The 21,042-nt window shown below is 44.6% G+C and overlaps 1 protein-coding gene across 2 annotated transcripts in view; it reads right to left on the bottom strand.

The window, feature by feature from the left end:
- Positions 1 to 20,724: 20,724 nt before the first annotated feature.
- fxn (frataxin) overlaps positions 20,725 to 21,042 on the bottom strand; it is a 32,286-nt gene continuing 31,968 nt past the window's right edge. For both annotated transcript variants that reach the window (XM_086076606.1, XM_086076608.1), the window contains one exon: positions 20,725 to 21,042. This exon is cut by the window's right edge and continues 57 nt beyond it. In XM_086076606.1, the coding sequence (XP_085932732.1) occupies positions 20,961 to 21,042 (82 nt within the window). In that variant the 3' untranslated portion in view covers positions 20,725 to 20,960.

Raw genomic sequence — 21,042 nt, 5'->3', positions numbered from 1 at the left:
TAGGTGCCCCTCCGCACCGCACCCAAAACACTTCATGTGTTCAGTATAAACAAACACCATATACGGAAAATTATCAACTTTAAAAGTGCATGTCAGGTTCAGCTCGCCCGTCGTGTCTTTAAGCACCATGTGCACCTGTCTCCGGTGACACACAACATGCTTAAGCTGCGGTGACTTGCAGCCCAAAGACACCATTTTTATCGGTGAAACGAGTTGACCAAATCTTGACAGTTCTTTAGCACCTCGTTTTTAATAAACGGCGGAGCATTCGAGATCGTTACCTTTCTTGCAGGGCTCACGAGGGGGAGAACGGGAGTGAAGGTGTCGCTAATCACAACACCGCTCTCAACCACCTGTCCCACCTTGTTAGTGTCATCAAGGAAGATAACGATCGCTCCATTCATTCGGGACGCAGATTTAATACTACTGTATCCCACCACCTTCCCCACGGCCAGTCCTGCCTCCTCCACCGAGCAGCCCACTGCCGGTAACAGCTTAACTGCGTGCCGGCGAGTGAGACGCTCGAACTCGGCAGCGGGCGTTTCCGCCACCGGCATGTTGCCTACCGGCGACGCCGGTCCACCACCGAAAAAAACCCCACCAACACTAACCACTAAGTTTTACAAAAAATAACTACAAGATAAAGAAAAAAAACTATTACACATAATATCAAAAAAAGATGAAAAAAGTACCAGAAAAAGCACCAAAAAACGCTCAAAATTCCGCACTTCTCTCTCTCTCTCTATCCCTCCCACTCCTCACAGAAGAAGAAGAAGATTTTGATTTTGATTTTGAAAAAATACATTTATTTGCCGCTCTTATTTACATTCTTTTCCTAACACACAGCTCGGCAAGAGCAATTAAATAAATAGATAAAAAAATAAAAAAGCTTTTACATCAAAACATCACTAAAACAAAGCGCCTCCTCATTCACGTCGCACAGTGCCCCGTTAACAGTCCACATTTCACAAAACCTATCCAAATCTCCTGCTCGCTTGTAAAAACTAAAATCAATAAATAGTCCGGACTTTATCAACTTTTTACACAGAACCGTGGGATCGACTTCTGCCCCATCGTCAACTTTCCTTTTTCGGGACAACTACACACCCATCTTAGCCTGGCTCAAAACAAAGTTTAAAACCCGGCTTTCCTTCTTGATCTGGCCCTTGTGGTTAAAACCATAAATAAAAGAGTGCTTGTGAAAAGCTACTTTACATTGAGTAAAAACCCTATCAACCAAATCAAAAACAGATTGCAAACGCTCGCACTGATAGAAACAGTGAAATACTGTTTCCCTGTGTCCACAGAAGGGGCAGGTATCCGCAACGGCTGGATTTATCGCGGATATATATGAGTTCATGGCCACGATGCCGTGGAGGATCCGCCACTGAACATCGCCGTGTTTCTTGACCACTGGGGCCTTGTATAAGGTGCGCCAAGCTGGCTTCGGTTTATCGTCTATAACTCTCCTCCATGGAGTGTCCAAGCGTCCGTTAAGTTTATTTTTGTGTAAGGTCTTGACCATTGTTCGGTAAAATTGTTTTCCGGGCGCGGCTCCCAACGGAATTGCTGGAATATTCTCCAGCAGGGGACCGCCACAGTCACCCAAGTCTGGGAGCAGGCCGATGTGAGGGAAGCCGTCCTCCGGGTTTGGAGTTAGGGAACCACTGCCATACAGACTGAGGAGGGAGCGCTCATGTCCAGCCAGTCTTCTTTTCCAGTGGTTCAGCAGCTGGTTGACGACCCTCAAGGAATGTAGCCCCAGAATGGAGGCCAGCGGAGCGGGGTCCTCGAGACTGGGACCGGTGAGCTCCACCACTCTGCCAAGCGTTGCGACCCCTGCAGCTTGAAGGGTCTTGGACAGAGTCGCTCCCCCCCCCAGCTAGGGTAGTCCAGTAGGGTTCCCTGTAGGACAGGTTCTTGCATGAGCCAGTACAGTGAGTCGGCCTGCTCCGCCCGCTGTTTTTTCAGGAAGTTCCAGACTTTGAAAGCACTCCGATAAAAACAAGGCAGAGAAGCTGTGCTCATGCAAGACAAGTACATTAAAACAAACAAAAATTAAAATCCAGCCCACATAAACCTAAACGCTGCAGGGTGCATCGGGCTAATGGTCTCCACAGAACATCCTTGGGGCCAGTCAGGAGCCTTTGTATAAACTGGAATCTAAACGCAGCGCCCCTGCTGGCCAAATGCACCAAGCCCTGCCCCCCCCCTCTTCTTTAGGGAGGAAAAGGATGCTCTGTGGAACCCAGTGCCTCCTGCCCCCCCAAAAGAAATAAATTAAAATGCGCTGCAACTCTTCCAGGAGAGAGGCTGGAGGATCCAAGACCATTAGTTTGTGCCACAAGGAAGACGAAACTAAGTTGTTGACGATGAGGGTTCTGCCCCTGTAAGACATTTTTGGCAGCAACCATTTCCACCGTTTTAACCTCCCCCTCACCGTCTCCAACACATTATCACAGTTTTTCTTTTTGTAGGTCTCATCCCCCAAAAAGATACCCAGATATATAAAACCCCCAATTTTCCATTCTAGTTCGCCCGGCAATTTGAGCTTGTCCTTCAGCCCCTCTCCCACCATGAGAGCCTCGCTCTTCCCCCAGCTCACTCGCAAAGATTAAATAAAACCAAACTCTATCACAATTTTTCTTAACGTATCAATGTCCTCTTGCGACTTAGTTAAAACCACTACATCGTCGGCATAGGCAGACAGTTTGAAAGACATACAACACTGGGGGATGTACACACCGTTTAAAGTTTCCCTTAACTTGTGGAGCAGAGGCTCTATGGACAGAGAATAAAGCATCCCAGAGAGAGAGCAGCCCTGCCTCACCCCTCTCCGGACGTCGAAGGGGGCACTCAGACCACCATTTATTTTAAGAACACTCAATATCACAATAAAACACCCGGATCATGGCTATGAAGTCAGGGCCGAAACCAAAGGCACCCATGGTTTGCCACAGGTACTGGTGTTCAACCCTGTCAAAAGCCTTTTCCTGGTCTATGGAATTCATCTTTGGCTTTCGCTATGCTCTTTCTGAGCCGATAAATGTCTTGGTCGGTGAGCATTTCCCCAAGCCTTCGTGAAAGAGGCTTTGCGGACTTAATAAAAAGCCTGAGATCGGGAAAATGCTCGGATACGGCGGTTTGCCGTACCCCTTTTGTATCTTCAAGAAACCTCTTAATCATTTCGACTGAGTAGGGTACATCGTTGTCATCCTGTGTAAAATCACATTCACTTTCAGTCGTTTTTCTATTTTTAACAATACCTTTCACAAGAACATTGTTTTCTCTTTTGCGACACTTTCAGTGTGTCATCATTAGACATTGCCTCATCGCCCACATCAGCCATGTTTTCATTCACAAAGACATTTTCACACGGTCGTAGAATGATGGCGTTTGCTCCCCTTTTTTCTTTTATCGATTCCTGTATTACGTTATCGGTTTGTGGCAGTGGCGGCCCACCGCCGGCTCCTGTCGACCCCTCCACGGCCCCGCCCACCACCGGCACCGTATCAACTGAATCTGCCAACCCCGCCGTCACCGGGGCGACCGGAGCCGACGGACCGGCCAACACCGGAGCCTCCGGCGCCGCCGAATCCACCGGCTCCGTGGGCTGCGGCGCCCCTTCGGCCACAGGAGAAGAAGAAGAATACGAACGAAAAACAATAGGGACCTCACAGCGGTCACTGCTCGGGCCCTAATAATAATAATAATGAAAAACAAGAGGGACGTCGCAGCGGTCACTGCTTGGGCCTAAAAATAAAAATAAAAATACGGAGTTTCCAAAGGGTGTGACTTCCGGTTCAAAAGTTATGGTTTAGGTTAAAAAATTCTATATACGTAGACCATGTTTCTTTAAATTTTGATATTTGGTTTTTATTTGAGGCAGATATTTTTTCCATTAAAATGTGATTTATGAGGAGGTTAGACCATTGGAACAAAATATGTTTCCCATAGGAATGAATGTGATTAAAAAAAAAAAAAAAAAAAATCTTAGGGGGGGGGGGCAGCTTGGTTGAGGTGGGTGGCGGGGGTGGATGGGGGCGGGGGTTCGTGGGGGGAGCGGGGGATGGGGGCCGGTGGGGTGCCTGCCGTGCCCCGTCCTGCTGCGTTGGGTTGGGGGCGCGGGCCGTGTTGGGGTGGGGGGGGGCACTCCTGGCTCCTGGGTTTGCTCTCCGGCCGGTGGCCCTGGGGGGTTGTGCTTGCTCTGTCCTGGCCGGGGTCGACGGCTCCCCTCTTTGGTGGAGGTTTTCATGAATGCCAGATCCACCACACCAGCATCTTTCGAAATTCAAACACAATCTGCGTCTTCCTCTGGTCGTCGAATCGGTGGAGGCTGATGTCTGTGGATCTCACTCTGCTTCATCTATCCTTCCTTCCTTTCCTCAGTCTCTCCTTTGTTTTCTTGAGGTCTCCCTAATTTGTTGGAATTTAGATGTTTCTGGGGTTGGTGAAAGAGCCTGGTTGGTAACCCGGTGGGTAATGTCTGGTCGGTGCTGGATTTCACTTTCCTTTCTTTTCTTTGATCCTTCCTCGGGTCTCCTGACAACCTCACGACTCTAGCTGGATTCTGAAGTATTCGGTTTAGGTGAACGGTATGGAAATTTTTATTAGGTTTTAGGTGAACTAATGAGTACACACTCACACTAACACGCACGCACACATGCACACACTCACGCGCACATGCACACTCACCCACATACAAAATACAATTCAAATAAAAAAATTATAAAAAGAGAGAATAATGATGATGACATGTCAAATCGGTAAAATTACCGAATGAACAATACTGAGCTCTCTCGGGTAAAAAAAAAAAAAGAAGAAAAAAAGAAAAGAAAAAAAATTCTTATCTGTGCTTAGTCAGAAACTATGATGGTTAATGTCTCTTATATGTTCGTTTTTTGTCTAATGTTTGCACTTCGTATCAGTAATTGATAGCTAACTGCTAGCGTGTTGCTGTTAGTAATTTGCCAATGCAATCTGATGTAGACTAACAATATAGTAAGTTAAACATCCCAAAACAGCCTGTAAAAAAATATATTTATTTGAGTTTAATTTCATTATGAGTGTAATTTGCTTTGAATGATAGAAGCACTCATATATTGCTTTAAATGTAATTGTTTTATTTATTTTACTTTTCCAGAAACTTTAAATCTGCACATGCAAATAAGGCTGCATTTTGAGTTGATTAAATGGTTAAGTTCAACTGAAGACTTGCATTCTTTCTTACCGGAGCACCCTGTGGTGGTTAATTAATCCTAAATAATCAGTTCAGAGAGTGAATCCTCATCAAGGGTCCTTCGAGACGTATTTGTTAACTGCTACAGGACATGCCTTCAGTGGAGGATTTGGCAATCCCATCCTGATCCTGATGTCCAGCAGCGACATAGGAGACAACTAAGCACACCCAAACATCTGAAGGACTACATCCTTGCTTACCATTCACAGAGGTCTGCACTTTCCTCCCACCCCAACCGGAGTGGTCATGAGGTGCAGAGAGGAGCAGTGACCACAAGCAGACGTGAGTGATCACTCTGTCAGCAGCAGAGCTTCGCCGAGTCCCAGTTCAGGTGATCCACTAAGCACCACAGCATTAAGACAACTCGTTGAATCCATGTCCAGGAGCAAAAGGGAGGATAGGATGGAAATAGCTCACTAACAAACTAGTACAATATGAAACAAAACAATGTCGTCGGCAAGAGTAGTTAGACCACATTACGACGTTCCTTCAGCGGAAAGAGGAGGAGGATGACTACTGTGCGACAAGCATGACGCCACAGCTGCAACAAATACAGCCATCGTTTCCCCTCCCTAGACATGTCCACCATCCGAATCATATACCTCCAGCAACAAAGCAGGTACATGACATGACAGCTCAGGCTGGGACACGCACAACAATAAGCATTAATTCCAAGTTGGAGGGAGCAAATAAGGTCAGAAATGACACAACAGGATGTGACATGGTACAATCTGCCTTTCAAGCAATACAGCCAGCTTCTGCAATGAATCAGACCTTTCCTCGCTCGATCATCTCATCTGGTATGATGACACCAGCCTTGACCCAACAACATCCCATCAGACATGTCCCACCACAGCCACAGATGACAGGGCAGCTTCACAGCAATGTTGATTTCGTACCCATACATCAATCCCAACAGCAGTCTCCGCACACATCATCCTATCCTGAGCTATCGTCCAGCTTCGCCTCAAGCTTCGTCAACCTACAGTCCGCCTCACTATGTGCCCGTACCCAAGCCATTAGTTCCATCAACTCCAGCAGTGAGTCAGAATCACCTAGAGGTCCAGCTACTGCTGCCAACAAGCCAGATCATGACTCCACGAAACTTTGATTTGCAGCAACGTTCAATATATGGCGTGCCAAAGCCCAAAATCCCCAACTTCACTACAGATAGTGAGAGGGAGTTTGCCAACCTCAAGTTAGCCCTCAATAATCTACTTGAGCCATATCCTGAACTATCTGAAAAATATAAGTACGTCGTATTACTGGAGCACCTTAAACTGCTGGAAGTGCAGTCAGTCATGATGTCATGATTCATTTCTGTACTCGGCTAGCATGCTTTATTTTTTTATAATTTTTTTTCTAAAGAGCTCAGTATTGTTCATTCGGTAATGTCATCATCATTGCTCCTTTTTTTTTTTTTTTTTGTATGTGGGTGAGTATGTGTATGTGCGTGCGTGCGTGCGTGCGTGCGAGTGTGTGTATTTGTTAGCTCACCAAAAACCTATTAGAAAAAATCCCATACCGTTCACCTAAACCGAACACTGCCGTCAGGAGACCCGAGGGGACCAAAGAAAACAAAGGAAAGTGAAATCCAGCACCGACCAGACACCACCCACCGGGCCACCCACCAGAATTCTTCCCCAACCCCAGAAACATCTAAATTCCAACAAAGACCTCAAGAGACCGAAGGAGAGACTGAGGAAAGGAAGGAAGGACAGACGAAGCCGAGTGAGATCCAGCCTCCACCGATTCAATGACCTGAGGAGGAAGCAGATTGTATTTGAGTTTCGATAGATGCTGGTGTGGTGGATCTGGCATGCGTGAAAATCTCGAGGGGAGCCGTCGACCCCTGCCAAGACAGAGCAAGAGCAACACCCACCTCAGGGCCCCCCAGGCCACGGCATCGCCGAGGGACAACCCCCGGGCCCCGCCGGAGAGCAAACCCAGGAGCCAGGAGCGCTCCCCACACCGCCACGGCCCGCGCCCCCAACCCAACGCAGCAGGACGGGTCACGGCAGGCCCGCCAGGCACCCCACTGGTCCACAGCCCCGCTCCCCCCACGCCCCCCATACAACCACACCATCCACCCCAACCCAGCCCCAGCCGCCCACAGCCCCCCCCCACCCACCCAGCACCCCCCCCAACCAAGCCACCGCCCCTCCGGCCCCACCCCAAGCCAAACGCCAGCCCCCCGACCCCCAAACCCCGGGGACCCCCCGTACCCAGGCATCGGTGCCGAAGAGGGGCCGGACAGCGGAGCGGAGAGGGCACCCGCGCCCACCCCACCTCCCGCCGCGTGGAGGGACGGAACACTGGGGGCAGAAGGGGAGATGGGGGAACCGGGGGACGGGCGGCACCCCCGAACCCCAGGCCCAGCAGGGAAAGGCCCCGGTCGTCACTCCAGCGTTCTTAGTGAAAGCTAACCCTGTTACTGAGTTCGCCAGCTCGCCGACTGGCTAACTCTACCCCTACACCTCGAATGTGACCCCACCCAGTGTATATACAAGTATGTGTGTGTGGTACATTAAAATTGGGAGCAGGTGAGCCGGAGCAGAGGGAAATGATATCCCCATACTCCGATCCACCTGCCTCCCAGTCATGTCAGTGAGTGTATGTGGTGCATTAAAAAAATAAATAGGGGGGGCACGGTGGCGCGGCGGGGACACGGACAGAGGATCGTAGCACTGCTCTATACTGCGGTCTGCCCCAACCGATGGCACCCCCCCCGACACCCCTGCCCCCCCAGTTGTGTGGTGCATTAAAATTGGAGAGGAGTTGTAGGGCGAAGACGGTGTCTCCACCCCCCCCCCCCCCCCCCCCAAAGTGTGTTATGTGCCCTATATGTCTATAAACAAAGTGTATTGTGCAAAACTAGTGCAGTGAGTTAAGAGGAGCGACCAGCGGGGGCCCCCCCAACCGGCGCACCCGCCCACCAAAACCCCCACCCACCCTACCGGGACCCCGGCGGGCATATGGGACCATAGGGCTCGCCCCCCGGATACTGGGGCCCGCCCGAGGTGCCAGGAGGTCCACCGGAGCGGAGCGGGGCAGGCACAACACAAACCCACCCACCAGCCTGGCCCCCAGAGCCCCAAGACCCGGGCCATGGATGGAGCCCCCGGCCCAGGGGAGGGGGAGGAAGGCAGACAGGGGAGGGGTAAGGGACGGGGGAAGGAGACGACAAGAAGGGCAAGGGGCAGCGGCAGGGCCACAGAAAGAAGGGGAGAGGAGGAGGAAGGGTGATGAGGGAGAAGGGACAGGGAGGCGGAGGATGGGCGGGGAGAGGCGAGGAAGGAGAGGCAGCAAGGGGGAGGAAGGGGGAGGGGAGAGGAAACCACGGGGCACCCCGGCGGCCCACAGGCCCCGAACCGCGTCGGGTTGATTTCTGGCCCAGTTGGTGTAGGTCGCCATCCCACGGGTGTCGGACCATGTCCGGATCTGGTTTCCCTCTACAAAGTGACACCAGTCCTGGCCGCTGTTCTGCAGAAACCAATCCCGGTTGTCAATCGAGTTCCAGTACAGAGTCAACGGCTGTCGTTTCCATCTCACCAGATTGGAGAGTCCCACTCAAAAGCGGGTTTTCTTGCGCATTGTCGTCTTCACAATGTCTTCCTCATACTTCGAGGTGATGGAGACCAGGTCACCGCCCTCCAGGACGCAGTCGTGACGGGCCCCCAGCCAACCGTTGGGGGCCTCCACCTTCTTGTAGCAGCTGGAGCCGTGATGGCACCACCCGTTGACCGTGTCACATGCTGACCCCTGATTGGCTGAGTACCCATTTTGGGGATATGTCCTTCAGATCAGTGCACGCTGATGGTTCACTCACATGGTCTTATTTTTCATGTAGTTCCACATGTGGGCATGAGGTGGCGCCATTGAGGCATCACAGCCAAGTCAGCCATTTTGTCAAAACTACGGAAACAGCTATTTTTAGCGGCATTTTAGCCATTTCCAAGTTTCCTTCCAAGACAAAAAGCTCATCCATTTTGTCCCATCACCATCAAATTACTTTATTATGTTAGCCTAAACAACATCACTTCTGCTGTTATAGTTTGCGGAAAGTAATAAACCACAGAAGAAATTCAACAAACACGAGTTGCCTCAATTCCAAACACGCAGGACTGACAATCACCATCAAGAAAAAACACAATGGAGCAGATTGGTATTGTGGCGTGATGCCGTTAGTGGAGACAACAAGGAACTGGTTCTGGAGCACAAGGTCAGAAACTTCCACATCCTCAACCTCAGTCAAAAGCCTCCTCCATCCAGCTGGGAACAATAACTACATCTAAACTTTGTCCATTGTGAAAAACAGCTGCCATTTGGGTCAGGGGTCAAATCTGTGCTGGCCCTATAGCTGAAATTATTCCTCTGCATCTGTGCCAAATTCCTTGCTTTCATCCACTACTACTGAGAAATTCTTTGAAAAATTGCATCGATCTGCCTAACTATAAAATCATCTGTTAGAACAATTAAATACAGGAAGTCCTCGAGTTACGGCGGAGTTATGTTCCTACACTGTAAACCAAATTTTTACTTAAGTCGGATTTCACCGTTAAAGTCAATATTTACGTCAAAATACTCTGCACAGTAATTTAAAAAAAACATATTTGCGCGACCAACAGGAGCGGGAAACAATATTTTGTGTTTCCGCACGGACGTTCATTGCGGACAGGCGGCAGAGCGAAGCTAATTCAAGCCATAACACAGAAATGTGATGCGCCTATGTGGGGAATTAATTAAAAGGGAAGTGCTACGGACGAGTCACGGCCGTAAAGTCGAAACGACGTAGGTCGCGTACGACGTAACTTGATGACTCCCTGTATTTGATACCTGCAGTGCACACTTAAAAGATAAATACCAATTGTCAGGATGCAAAATTGGGTTTTAGTGAAAACCCTAACCCTAACCCTGTATTTCAAAACACACATCATTTCCATGGGTGCAACACCCTCAAGAATGATGTGCATTATATCTTGCGGAGTTTGCTGAATGAGGTAAAAGGCTGGAAAATCAATCAACTTACTTCTTCTATTTATCCCTTAAGTGGTTTTGAGGCCAGATTTCAAGAAATCTGTGCTAGTCTTTTCTATTTCACAGCACTGTTCAATATGTTTTTCCATTGACTGCGGGCTCCTACAGGCGCGAGAGGTCACAACCAAATCAGGAGTGGAGTGGGGGGGGGGGGGGGGTTATAATAAACAGCACATTTAATTGTCTTAGTAATATAATGCAAAAAGAACAAATGCCGGTTTGGCAAGTAATGTAGAATTTATAATTATATGATCGACCGATTATATATTCTCACTTTGTACACAATTTGCACAGACTGACATGTTTTGCACGTTAGCTAACGCTAATATTTGAACTTCTTCTTTTCCTTTCGGCTTTTTCCTTCAGGGGTCGCCACAGCGAATCAATTGCCTCCATCTAACCCTATCCTCTGCATTTTCTGCTCTCACATTAACTACCTTCATGTCCTCTTTAACTACATCCGTAAACCTCCTCTTTGGTCTTCCTCTAGACCTCCTGCCTGGCATTTGGAAACTCAGCATCCTTCTGCCAATATACTCACTATCTCTCCTCTGGACATGTCCAAACCATCTCAGTCTGGCCTCTCTGACTTTATCTCCAAAGCCTCTAACATGTGCTGTCCCTCTGATGTACTCATTCCTGATTATATTCATCCTGGTCACTCCCAAAGAGAATCTCAGAATCTTCATTTCTGCCACCGCCAGCTCTGCCTCCTGTCTTTTCCTCAGTGGCACTGTCTCCAGACCGAACAACATAGCTGGTCAAACCACAGTTTTATAAACCTTTCCTTTCATTTTAGCTGAAACTCTTCTATTACACATCACACCTGACACTTTTCTCCACCTGTACAAGCCTGCCTGCACACGCTTCTTCACTTCTTTTCCACACTCTCCATTGCTCTGGACTGTTGACCCTAAATACTTAAAACTCCTCCACCTTCTTGGTCTCTTCTCCCTGTAACCTCACTCTTCCACTTGGGTCCCTCCCAATCACACACATCCCCCCCCTTTCCACGCCTCTAGCTTCTCCTCCACCTGTTCCCTGCTCTCACTACAGATCACAATGTCATCTGCAAACGTCATAGTCCATGGAGATTCCTGTCTAACCTCATCTGTCCTCCTGTCTATTACCATAGCAAACAAGAAGGGGCTCAGAGATGATCCCTGTTGTAGTCCCACCTCCACTTTGAACTCCTTCATCACACCTACAGCACACTTCACCACTGTCTTACAGTCCTCATACATGTCCTGCACCACTTGAACATACTTCTTTGCCATTCCAGACTTCCTCATACAAAACCACAGTTCCTCTCTGGGCACCCTGTTATAAGCTTTCTCCAGATCTACAAAGACACAATGCAGCTCCATCTGACCTTCTCTGTACTTCTCTATCAACATCCTCAAAGCAAATACTGCATTTGTGGTACTCTTTTTTTGGCATGAAACCATACTGCTGATCTCAAATGTTCACCTCTGCCCTCAGTCTAGCTTCAACTACTCTTTCCCATAGCTTCATTGTGTGAACAAAGCTGAATTAATTACATCTAATCAAAGTCAGGGCTATAGCCAAGCTAGCATAGCCTATCAATTAATCAATTACTACAATTGACAGAATAAGTTCCATTTCCAGATGACAGACGTTGTTCTCTACACACTACTGTTTTTCATGGCCCACATTTTTTTTTGTCGACGGGAGTAGGGTTTGGCGGTGTGGGGTGACATATATTTGAATGAAGGTCGTTCAATGACCGGTGCAAACGGCCATTTTTTACACCTGTCGCAGGTTTCAAGCACAAAGTACCCTTGCGCTAATGAGCACCAAAACCCCCACCAACGGACGATTGTGCCCGACGCACTGTGCGTTGTTTGCACATAGGGTGCGGTGGCCCTGGGTCATTGGATTGTAAAAAGCGATAAATAATTGGCAGGTCCAATTTATCCAGTCCGTTACTGAATATTTCTTCTGCCCTTCAGGTAAACTAGCAACTTAAAGGGCCACAGAAGAAAATCATGGACGGCCTGTATGATGTCACATTATCCACTCTAAAAGGTGTGTCATGTTTAGATGTTAAAAATATATGTTTTAATGGAAATTGTATGCTAACCAATTCAATTATTTGGTAAACTGTCACTCAAACACAAAATATTTTACAATCATGAAACACCAAGTGTCTAAATTTGATCTTTTTATCTTACTTAAGAGATAAAATAACAAGTACACTCAAAACTTGCACTGTCTTTGCCCTGTTCACACATTGTTAAATTTACTGGTTAAAAAATAAATACATAGGTAAAACAAAATGGCGTTTAGTATTCTAAAGGTTTTGGGTTTCTTTTCAGCTGACAATATTGCTGAGGCTTTTCTCCACACCTTTTTCCTGGGCCAGAGAACTTTCTCAGGAGAAAACAACTGTGGGCTCTTATAAGTCAAGGTAACTATAAATGCTCTTTGCTCTCAAAAACACTTAATATGCACATGCTGATTTTAATTGAGTTTGTTAATTTTGCTAATACCTATGTTTTGATTCAGTTTTTAACGATGAGAATTAAAATTAAAATTATTTATCCACCTCGAAGAAAACCTACAACCTTCCCCCAGGCATCTATTCCTTTGAAGATAAATCCACAGAAGCCTGTACAGCTTCCTAATCCTCCCGAATATGTAATCTATACCGACAGTGAGTTGGAACTAGCTCGTAAACACAGGGATGTGATTTGACCAAAGTGAAATTATCTGAAAATTTAGCCGGGGGTCTGGGGGCCGCGGGCACTCAGCTAGGTCCAGAGCTCATGGGTTTTCCGTGTTTTTAAGTACTTTCAATGCACTCAGATGACAAAGAAATAGACAAAACAACAGCATAAATTTTCAATGTATATTGAACTATCCCATATAAAATTGCAGTTTTAGTCAACTCAAAATCAGTCACATTCAAAAACATTGGACTGCCTTTGCTTTTAAAAACTATCACTGAGAATATCATCATATATATTTACCATGCAATAAATCATTTAATCAATCATTCTTAATTTAATACATAATGCATAACAAAAACATAAAATACCTCATGCAGCAAGCTCTGGTAAAAACACAATCATGCATTCGTCGAATGCATGATTGACTAAGATCATCTCTGTAACTGCATACATCAAGACAGTCAACATATTGAAACCTGAAAAGTGCAAACATGCAGCATTCATTTGAGTTTGTGTCAATGATTAACCATGTTAAATATTTATGGCCATTTTTATTACGTTATAATATTTTCGAAAATTTGATTTCGATTAATTTGAAAAGTTTACCACCGACCTCAAAATTCACGACTCTATCAGCAACTGGTACAGGTTGTTGGGGTGGATCACGTCTCTCTATTATCGCTTCCGATTGTGATGTCAATAAGGGATGGAGGCCGTAAAGTTTTGGAGTTTTCGTTTGGGCACCGAAACTTCCAGCGATGGAATAAAAATTTGTTGTTCTTGACTGGAGTTCTTTCACGTGTTTTTTGCTCTTTGCGTGACTTTCAAGAGCTTTGAAACCTCTCCCACCATAGTCAATGGTATCATGGCACCAAATGCAAAGCGCTTTCCCGGCACGATCGATCTTCCGAATAAAGTCACTGAACAAATTCGTCACAGTCTTCTTTCCAACATTTGTAGATATATCCTTCTCTAACCAGTCCCATCGAAACTTGTTTTTTACGATCTTGTCAATTTCCTTAACTCGCGGAGCATCTTTGCGTTCGATCACGGACATCTTTCTTTAAACACCCGGCAAAAACGTCTGAGAAATGAACAATGGCATACTCCTATGCCTTTATAACAAGCGCGTTTATTGGTCAACAAACAATGGCATACGCCTATGCCTTTATAACAAGCGCGTTTATTGGTCAACAAACAATGGCATACGCCTATGCCTTTATAACAAGCGCGTTTATTGGTCAACACGGAGACTTCAGCCAATCGCAAGATCAGTTTCATTTCAGTTACGGAAACACTAAAATGGAATGCTGTCGAGAGACAAAATCGGATTTTTTACCACTTAAAAAATTGTAACATTTTATTTTTGGAGATAAAAAAAGCGGAATTCCGCGAATTAGCGGAAAAATCACATCCCTGTAAACACTATTTTGAGATGACCTGGGATGGAAGACAGGAAGAATCTACCCTGTCCAAAGAGCTGAGATGCATGTTAGTGAGGAACACTATCACCAGCATGATTTCAATCTTGAGAGCAAGTCAGGAAGAAGAGGAGCCTGCTATTTCGTTAGGGGAAGTATTTAACTTAATAACTAAATTCTCACATTTATCAGATGATTCTATTAATTGGACAAAATCAACACTACTACCTATTACAGAAAATTCATGGAACCCTGCAAGCCAGGACCCACACTACTCATTTCCTATAGGTAATTTTAAATACTTGGGCATAAAAATCTCACCTAAATTAACTGATTTAATTCATTTAAACTTTACTCCACTTCTGGATAGCATTTATAGTGACTTGGAGCGCTGGATTAATCTTCCTATTTCTCTAATAGGACGAATAGCCACTATTAAAATGAAAGTTTTACCCAAAATAAACTATTTTTTCTCAATGATTCCATTTAAACCTATGGCTAACTGGTTCCAGTTGTTGGACTCAACCGTTACAAAATTTTACTGAAATAAAAAAAAAAGCAAAGATTAGTCTATCTACTCTTCAGAAAAATAAATCCAAAGGAGGTCTAGAGGCACCAAATTGTATGCACTACTATATAGCTAACCAGCTACAATATATCATTTTATGGGCACAACCCAACAGAGATACTAACTTTTGGCTGGAACTATAACAGAAGGATTGTAATAACCTCAGACTTCTAGATTTACTCTTTATTACAACATCGATTAAGCGACATAATTGTATAAAAAAAAAAAAAATGATTTCCGCCACCCTGACTGCCTGGTGGAAGGCACTAGAAATGACAAAAGCCCAAGTAGAGCCCTGTGGGCTTTCTCCCCTATGGCATAACCCCGACTTTCAAATTAACAACCAATTGTTTTATTTGGGTGTGTGGGAGCAGAAACGAATTACACATCTCCACCATCTCTTCTCAGATAATATGTTTATATCATATACATCCTTCCTCCAAAAATACAAAATAAAAAACAAATTTTTTTTACATTATCTGCAAGTTAAAAGTATGATAAAGAAACAAATTCCAACACTTCAGGGTACGCTCCAACCGCCTGTTTTAGCTAAAGATATTACCAAGCTTTCTCCGACAACAACAAAAAAACTCTCAAAAATATATGTTACTTTCATATACTGATAATACGTCTTTACCCATCTCGAAATGGGAAACAGACTTGTCTATAGCTCCGGAATCTGACTTTTGGATTCAAGTTTGTGAAAACGTTTTTAAAATGACAAAACACACAAATTTACAACTTATCCAATATAAAATTATTCATAGAACATACATTACTCAATATATGATGAAGAAAATGGGACTCTCAGACTCCGATATTTGTCTCCAGTGTTTAAAAAACACTACAGACACTTATTTTCATGCTTTATGGTTATGTACTCCGGTTATGTATTTCTGGACTAAAGTCTTAGAAAAACTTTCCGCTATCTTGGACTGTAGTATACCGTTCTCTCCAAACTTGTGTTTGCTAGGTGACGTAACAACAACTGACTTACCACATAAACAATTTCAATCTACACTTGTAGCCCTTACTATCGCAAAAAAAAACAATCCTTGTTAACTGGAAAAATAAACAAACTCTGAATATCGACCAATGGTCTAACCTCCTCATAAATCACATTTTAATGGAAAAAATATCTGCCTCAAAACCAAATATCAAAATTTATAGAAACATGGTCTACGTGTATAGAATATTTAAACCTAAATCTGGTTACTTAATTCTGCCTGTTAGCGAGAGCCACCGCATCACGATAACTTATATTGATGTTTCTGTATTTGGCAATTTGTAACTAATGGTTGTGTTTTTATCGTCAGGAACCCAGCTGCTGCCAACAGGATCGAGCAGATTCACCTCCAATGGGCACTAAGGGTTAATATTCGGATTCACTGCATGCCAGTGGGTTAATTCTATAGGTGCTGTGCCCCCCTGGCTGGGCGTGGGCGAGTCTGCCCCTCTGTTGGCTGCTGGGTGGCGGCTGCGTCTTGGCCGTTCCCTGGATCTCTTGGTGGGTGCTGCGTTGCGGGGCTCTCCCTGGTGTCCGGGGCGGCGCCGCTCCGGCGCAGTCCGTCGCTCTGGGCCCGGCGACGCGGTTCGGGGACTGTGGGCCGCCGGGGTGCCCCGTGGTTCCCTCTCCCCTCCCCCCTCCTCCCCCTTGCTGCCTCTCCATCCTCGCCTCTCCCCGCCCGTCCTCCGCCTTCCTGTCCCTTCTCCCTCATCACCCTTCCTCCTCCTCTCCCCCTCTCTCTGCGGCCCTGCCGCTGCCTCTTGCCCTTCTTGTCGTGGGGGCGCTCCTGCTCCTGGGTTTGCTCTCCGGCCGGTGGCCCTGGCGGGGCCCGGGGGTCGTCCTTTGGCGCTGCCGCGGCCTGGGGGGCCCTGAGGTGTTGCGCTTGCTCTGTCCTGGCAGGGGTTGACGGCTCCCCTCTTTGGTGGAGATTTTCATGCATGCCAGATCCACCACACCAGCATCTATCGAAACTCAGACACAATCTGTTTCTTCCTCAGATCATTGAATCGGTGGAGGCTGGTGTCTGTGGATCTCACTCTGCTTCGTCTGTCCTTCCTTCCTTTCCTCAGTCTCTCCTTTGGTCTCTTGAGGTCTCCCTGATTTGTTGGAATTTAGATGTTTCTGGGGTTGGTGAAGAACTCTGGTTGGTGGCCCGGTGGGTGGTGTCTGGTCGGTGCTGGATTTCACTTTCCTTTTTTTTCTTTGGTCCTTCCTCGGGTCTCCTGACGGCGGTGTTCGGTTTAGGTGAACAGTATGGGATTTTTTAATAGGTTTTTGGTGAACTAACGAATACACGCACACACGCACATACTCACCCACATACAAAAAAAAGAAGAAAAACAAACAAACAAAAAAGAGCAATGATGATGACATTACCGAATGAACAATACTGAGCTCTTTTAAAAAAAAAAAAAAAAAAGAAGAGGAGCTCCTCTACTCTTCCAAGCATGAAGTCACTGCCATGGCTAAGAGACTGGTGGAGTATTATCCCATGCTCCAGGATAAAGATGGACGCTTCAAACATGTAAGTGATTACAATTTGTGCCATATTTTCTTACACACTTAAAATTTTCATTTTGCTTAAAAATAAGTGGCATTTTATTCACCACAGATGAGCATGTATAGTTATCTTGAAAAGAGGATGCTGAATGTGAAGTCCCCACAAAAGAAGCAAGGGCCACCACTAGAAAGAGGACGTCCCAAAAAAAAAAAAAGGGCCATATTGACTTCTTACGAAGTGACCAGGAAAATGCAGACTCAAGTGGTGGATCGACAATTATTTTGCCATCTGGGAGAAGTTCTGAACGTGACAGTTCATGTAAGTGGTAATAATTTTAACAATAATGATGGACATGAATGTTATGCAATATTAAGCTAGTTGTGGACCTTGTGACATTACAGATATTGATACAAATATTGTGATTTGAGATGCCCTTTTATTTTGTTCATTAATTTTGCTCTAACTAGAGAACAAAAAATGAAAGTATTAATACTGGCTGGCTAAAACCCATATAATTCAGTGACTTGTTCAATATTATTAGTGATTGCTCTTTTTTTTTCTTTTAGTGGAAAAGGATAGCCCAGCAGCACAGGCCAGACATTATAAGACTCTTCAGGAGATGTATAGATAACCAAAACCAAACCAAAATGCTGTCTGCCAAGTCCTTGACCTTGAGTTCCAGGCAAGAAGAGCCTTCATTGACAGTGATCTTCTCAAAGAAGAGGACAGGCCTACAAAGATTCTGGAGGCATATCCATGTTTCAAGGAGCTTCATCATGTGAGCAATTTACATGTAATTTGGTCATCTCTTTAAAGTTGGCATTGCTGTTTGCTTAAAAGCTTATTTGCATTTGTAACAATTATAGACCAGTCACCCCCAATTTTTTTTTCTCTTCCTTAACATTTCACTCTTGAAAATTGGTGGGGTGAGATGCCTCCGTTCTCCCCCTTTTGCCTAAACTGGAGACAATCCAAAAGAGATTACACTCTTTTGAAGTCAACCACAGGCCATCTCACCAGGATGTGAATGTTTGATTGTCACCAGCCAGAACTATGAGTTTATGGCACCAAAGTATTTGATCAGAAAGCATCATCTTCACCCCTGCTGACACCCCAGACCAGCAGTCTGCAAACTCTGTCTTATCAGTCATAAAACAACATGAGCCAAAAGGTTAGTTGGAATGTACTGACATTCCAGCCTTCTTGGAGGTTACATGTGACCAGAGTGCTTCCAAGTGGTCACGATCGGAACTGAAAAGCTGATTATTCTATTCTAGTGGAATCCAACATTGCACTGTTCAGAGTACTCTCCACAGAAAAGTTGTTTTTATTTGTCCTCCTTGTGGTCACTGAAGCCGCTGAAGTCGTCTTCTTCCGTGTCGGAGTTAAAAAGCCTCAGAATGTCCCTGTCACAAACCATTTCAGTTGTGGCGCTCTCAATTTATCTTGGGATACAGTTACCGCTCAACTTCTGTTGTTCTCATGTAAACAAAATAAACTAGTATCATCTTCTTCTGTGCCGAAAGCTAGTGTTGTCTTCTTCTATGGCGCAATCTTTCTTTTTTTTTCGCTGCAAGCTAGCCTCATCTTCTTCTACGCCAAAGGGTAGCATCGTGTTCTTCTGTGTAGTCTTTTTCAATAATTTAGCCACATTGTAACATAAGCCGCAGAAAATACGGTAACACTTTTAAAAACGTTTTACCACTTGCTGTGTACTGAAAATGACATCATATTGCTTAGTGCTCAGGTGATGACCAATCACGGCTCAGCGTGCAAACATCACATGACCAAATTCAAACTCAAAAGTGTTGCTTAAAAACAAAACAAAACAAAAAACACTTTGTTTTCAACATAATCACTCAAGTTAAAAGCTACTATGATACATACTGCTCAAATGTTTGGGCACAGTTTCTCATTCAAGTAATTTAGAACATGCAATATATCAAAACCTTTGACTGGTAGTACAGTATGTCAATGTACATAATGTTGTATGGCAGCCTTAGCATTAAGACTGCTTTTATAGTTCCACCCCAAACAGAATATTTCTTCTTCTTTTTCTATAGCCAACAGAAGATCCTGCCATCTCCCTGTCCAGAAAAGGCCTTTCTCCAGCCCTCTGTTGCTCTTTGATGGGTCTTGCTGTGTTGTGGCAATAGGAACAGTTCCCATCACCTTCTTTGCCAAAGCCTTGGTCAAAGTCTGCTTTATCTACTGGCTTACTACTACACCTTGCATCTTACCTATCTAAAGTATGTGGCACCCTTCTGAAGTTTTATGGGACAGTATCCATGAACGAGACAGCACAGGGTCATACAAAAGAGCCATGGCAGAGTGGAAGGGATTTATTGAGAATAGATGTTTAGTCTGGGGTTAAGGCCTTGTTTGTGAGATTCCAAAGTTTCATATATAAATGTACTGCCCTATAAAATGAGGGCATGTTATGTTACATGTTAGTGACAGTTGATTGTATTTAAAACCGTTTATACTGCCTGGTGCTGTACAAAATAATGCAGTTGTACGTGGACTGTACAGTAAAATAAATTGTCTAGAAAATATATAATTTTTATGTTTTTATTGAAATGCTTAAAGCCATTTTTATTTTGAGAAGCAATAATGAATATTTGCTCGCACTGTATTTAATGCAATGCAATGTTTGAGAACGCAGTTCAAATACATTTTCGGCAATGCTTATTTTGTGTGCTTCTTTGTCTTGTTTCAAGCTAGTAAAGCTGATAATAATTCTTAAATGAAGAGGAGTAATCTTTAAGATGTTTTCACTCAAACTGAGTAAGAAGCAAGCAGTAAAACAAGAATTGACAAACTAGTTTAGCGTTTATTTTGCTTAATATAGAGCTTGAAATGAGTGTTCCACCACTTATCTTAAGGTATGGCTCTCTTTTCAAAAGCCAAGATGTTTTTTTCTTATTTCAAGAAATCTTACCAATTATCTTACTGCACTGGCAGATAATTTCACTTGTTTTTAGTCAGAATCCTCTCAAAACAAGTATTTATTTCTTATATGATTTCATTTTTGCAGTGTGTCATAGCAACACATTTCATTTATATTATTAAGCTGTGTGTGTAAAGCTTTATTTGCAATATTTTATATATATATATATTTTATATTTTTATGGACTGCAATGGGCGGGAGATTTTTTAAATGAGGCAAATATTAACAGAGTCTGGTAACTAGGGCCTTCTATGACACCAATTAAAATTAATCCACAACCAAACCACACATAAGCAAATTTGGAACATGTTAACTATATACAGGGATTGCCCTTTTATTTAAACCACAATATGTCATTTCATGTGCAATGTGCAATTATGACCATTAAATAGCATAAAAAGTATACTTGGCAGCATCAGATAAAAGCATCTTAGGAACACCGTTGACCATTTTTATAAAGAGATGCTCAAATAAAGGTTGACATTAAATATTCTTCTTTGCTATCCATATAACTTTAGACAGAAGACAGAATAAGCCTCGAGGTATCAGGACTTGGGCAGGCCAACGAGGTCCATGTTCTTTTTGAAGAGGGTAGAAAACTCTTCAGACAGGAGTTGGTGAAGACTG

The sequence above is a fragment of the Leptonotus elevatus genome, chromosome 5 (assembly GCF_054856555.1).
Source record: "Leptonotus elevatus isolate MCC_2025b chromosome 5, RoL_Lele_1.0, whole genome shotgun sequence".
Taxonomy (NCBI): domain Eukaryota; kingdom Metazoa; phylum Chordata; class Actinopteri; order Syngnathiformes; family Syngnathidae; genus Leptonotus; species Leptonotus elevatus.
Note: the sequence above shows the minus strand (reverse complement) of the source record. Positions and strands in the feature narration are given on the sequence as shown.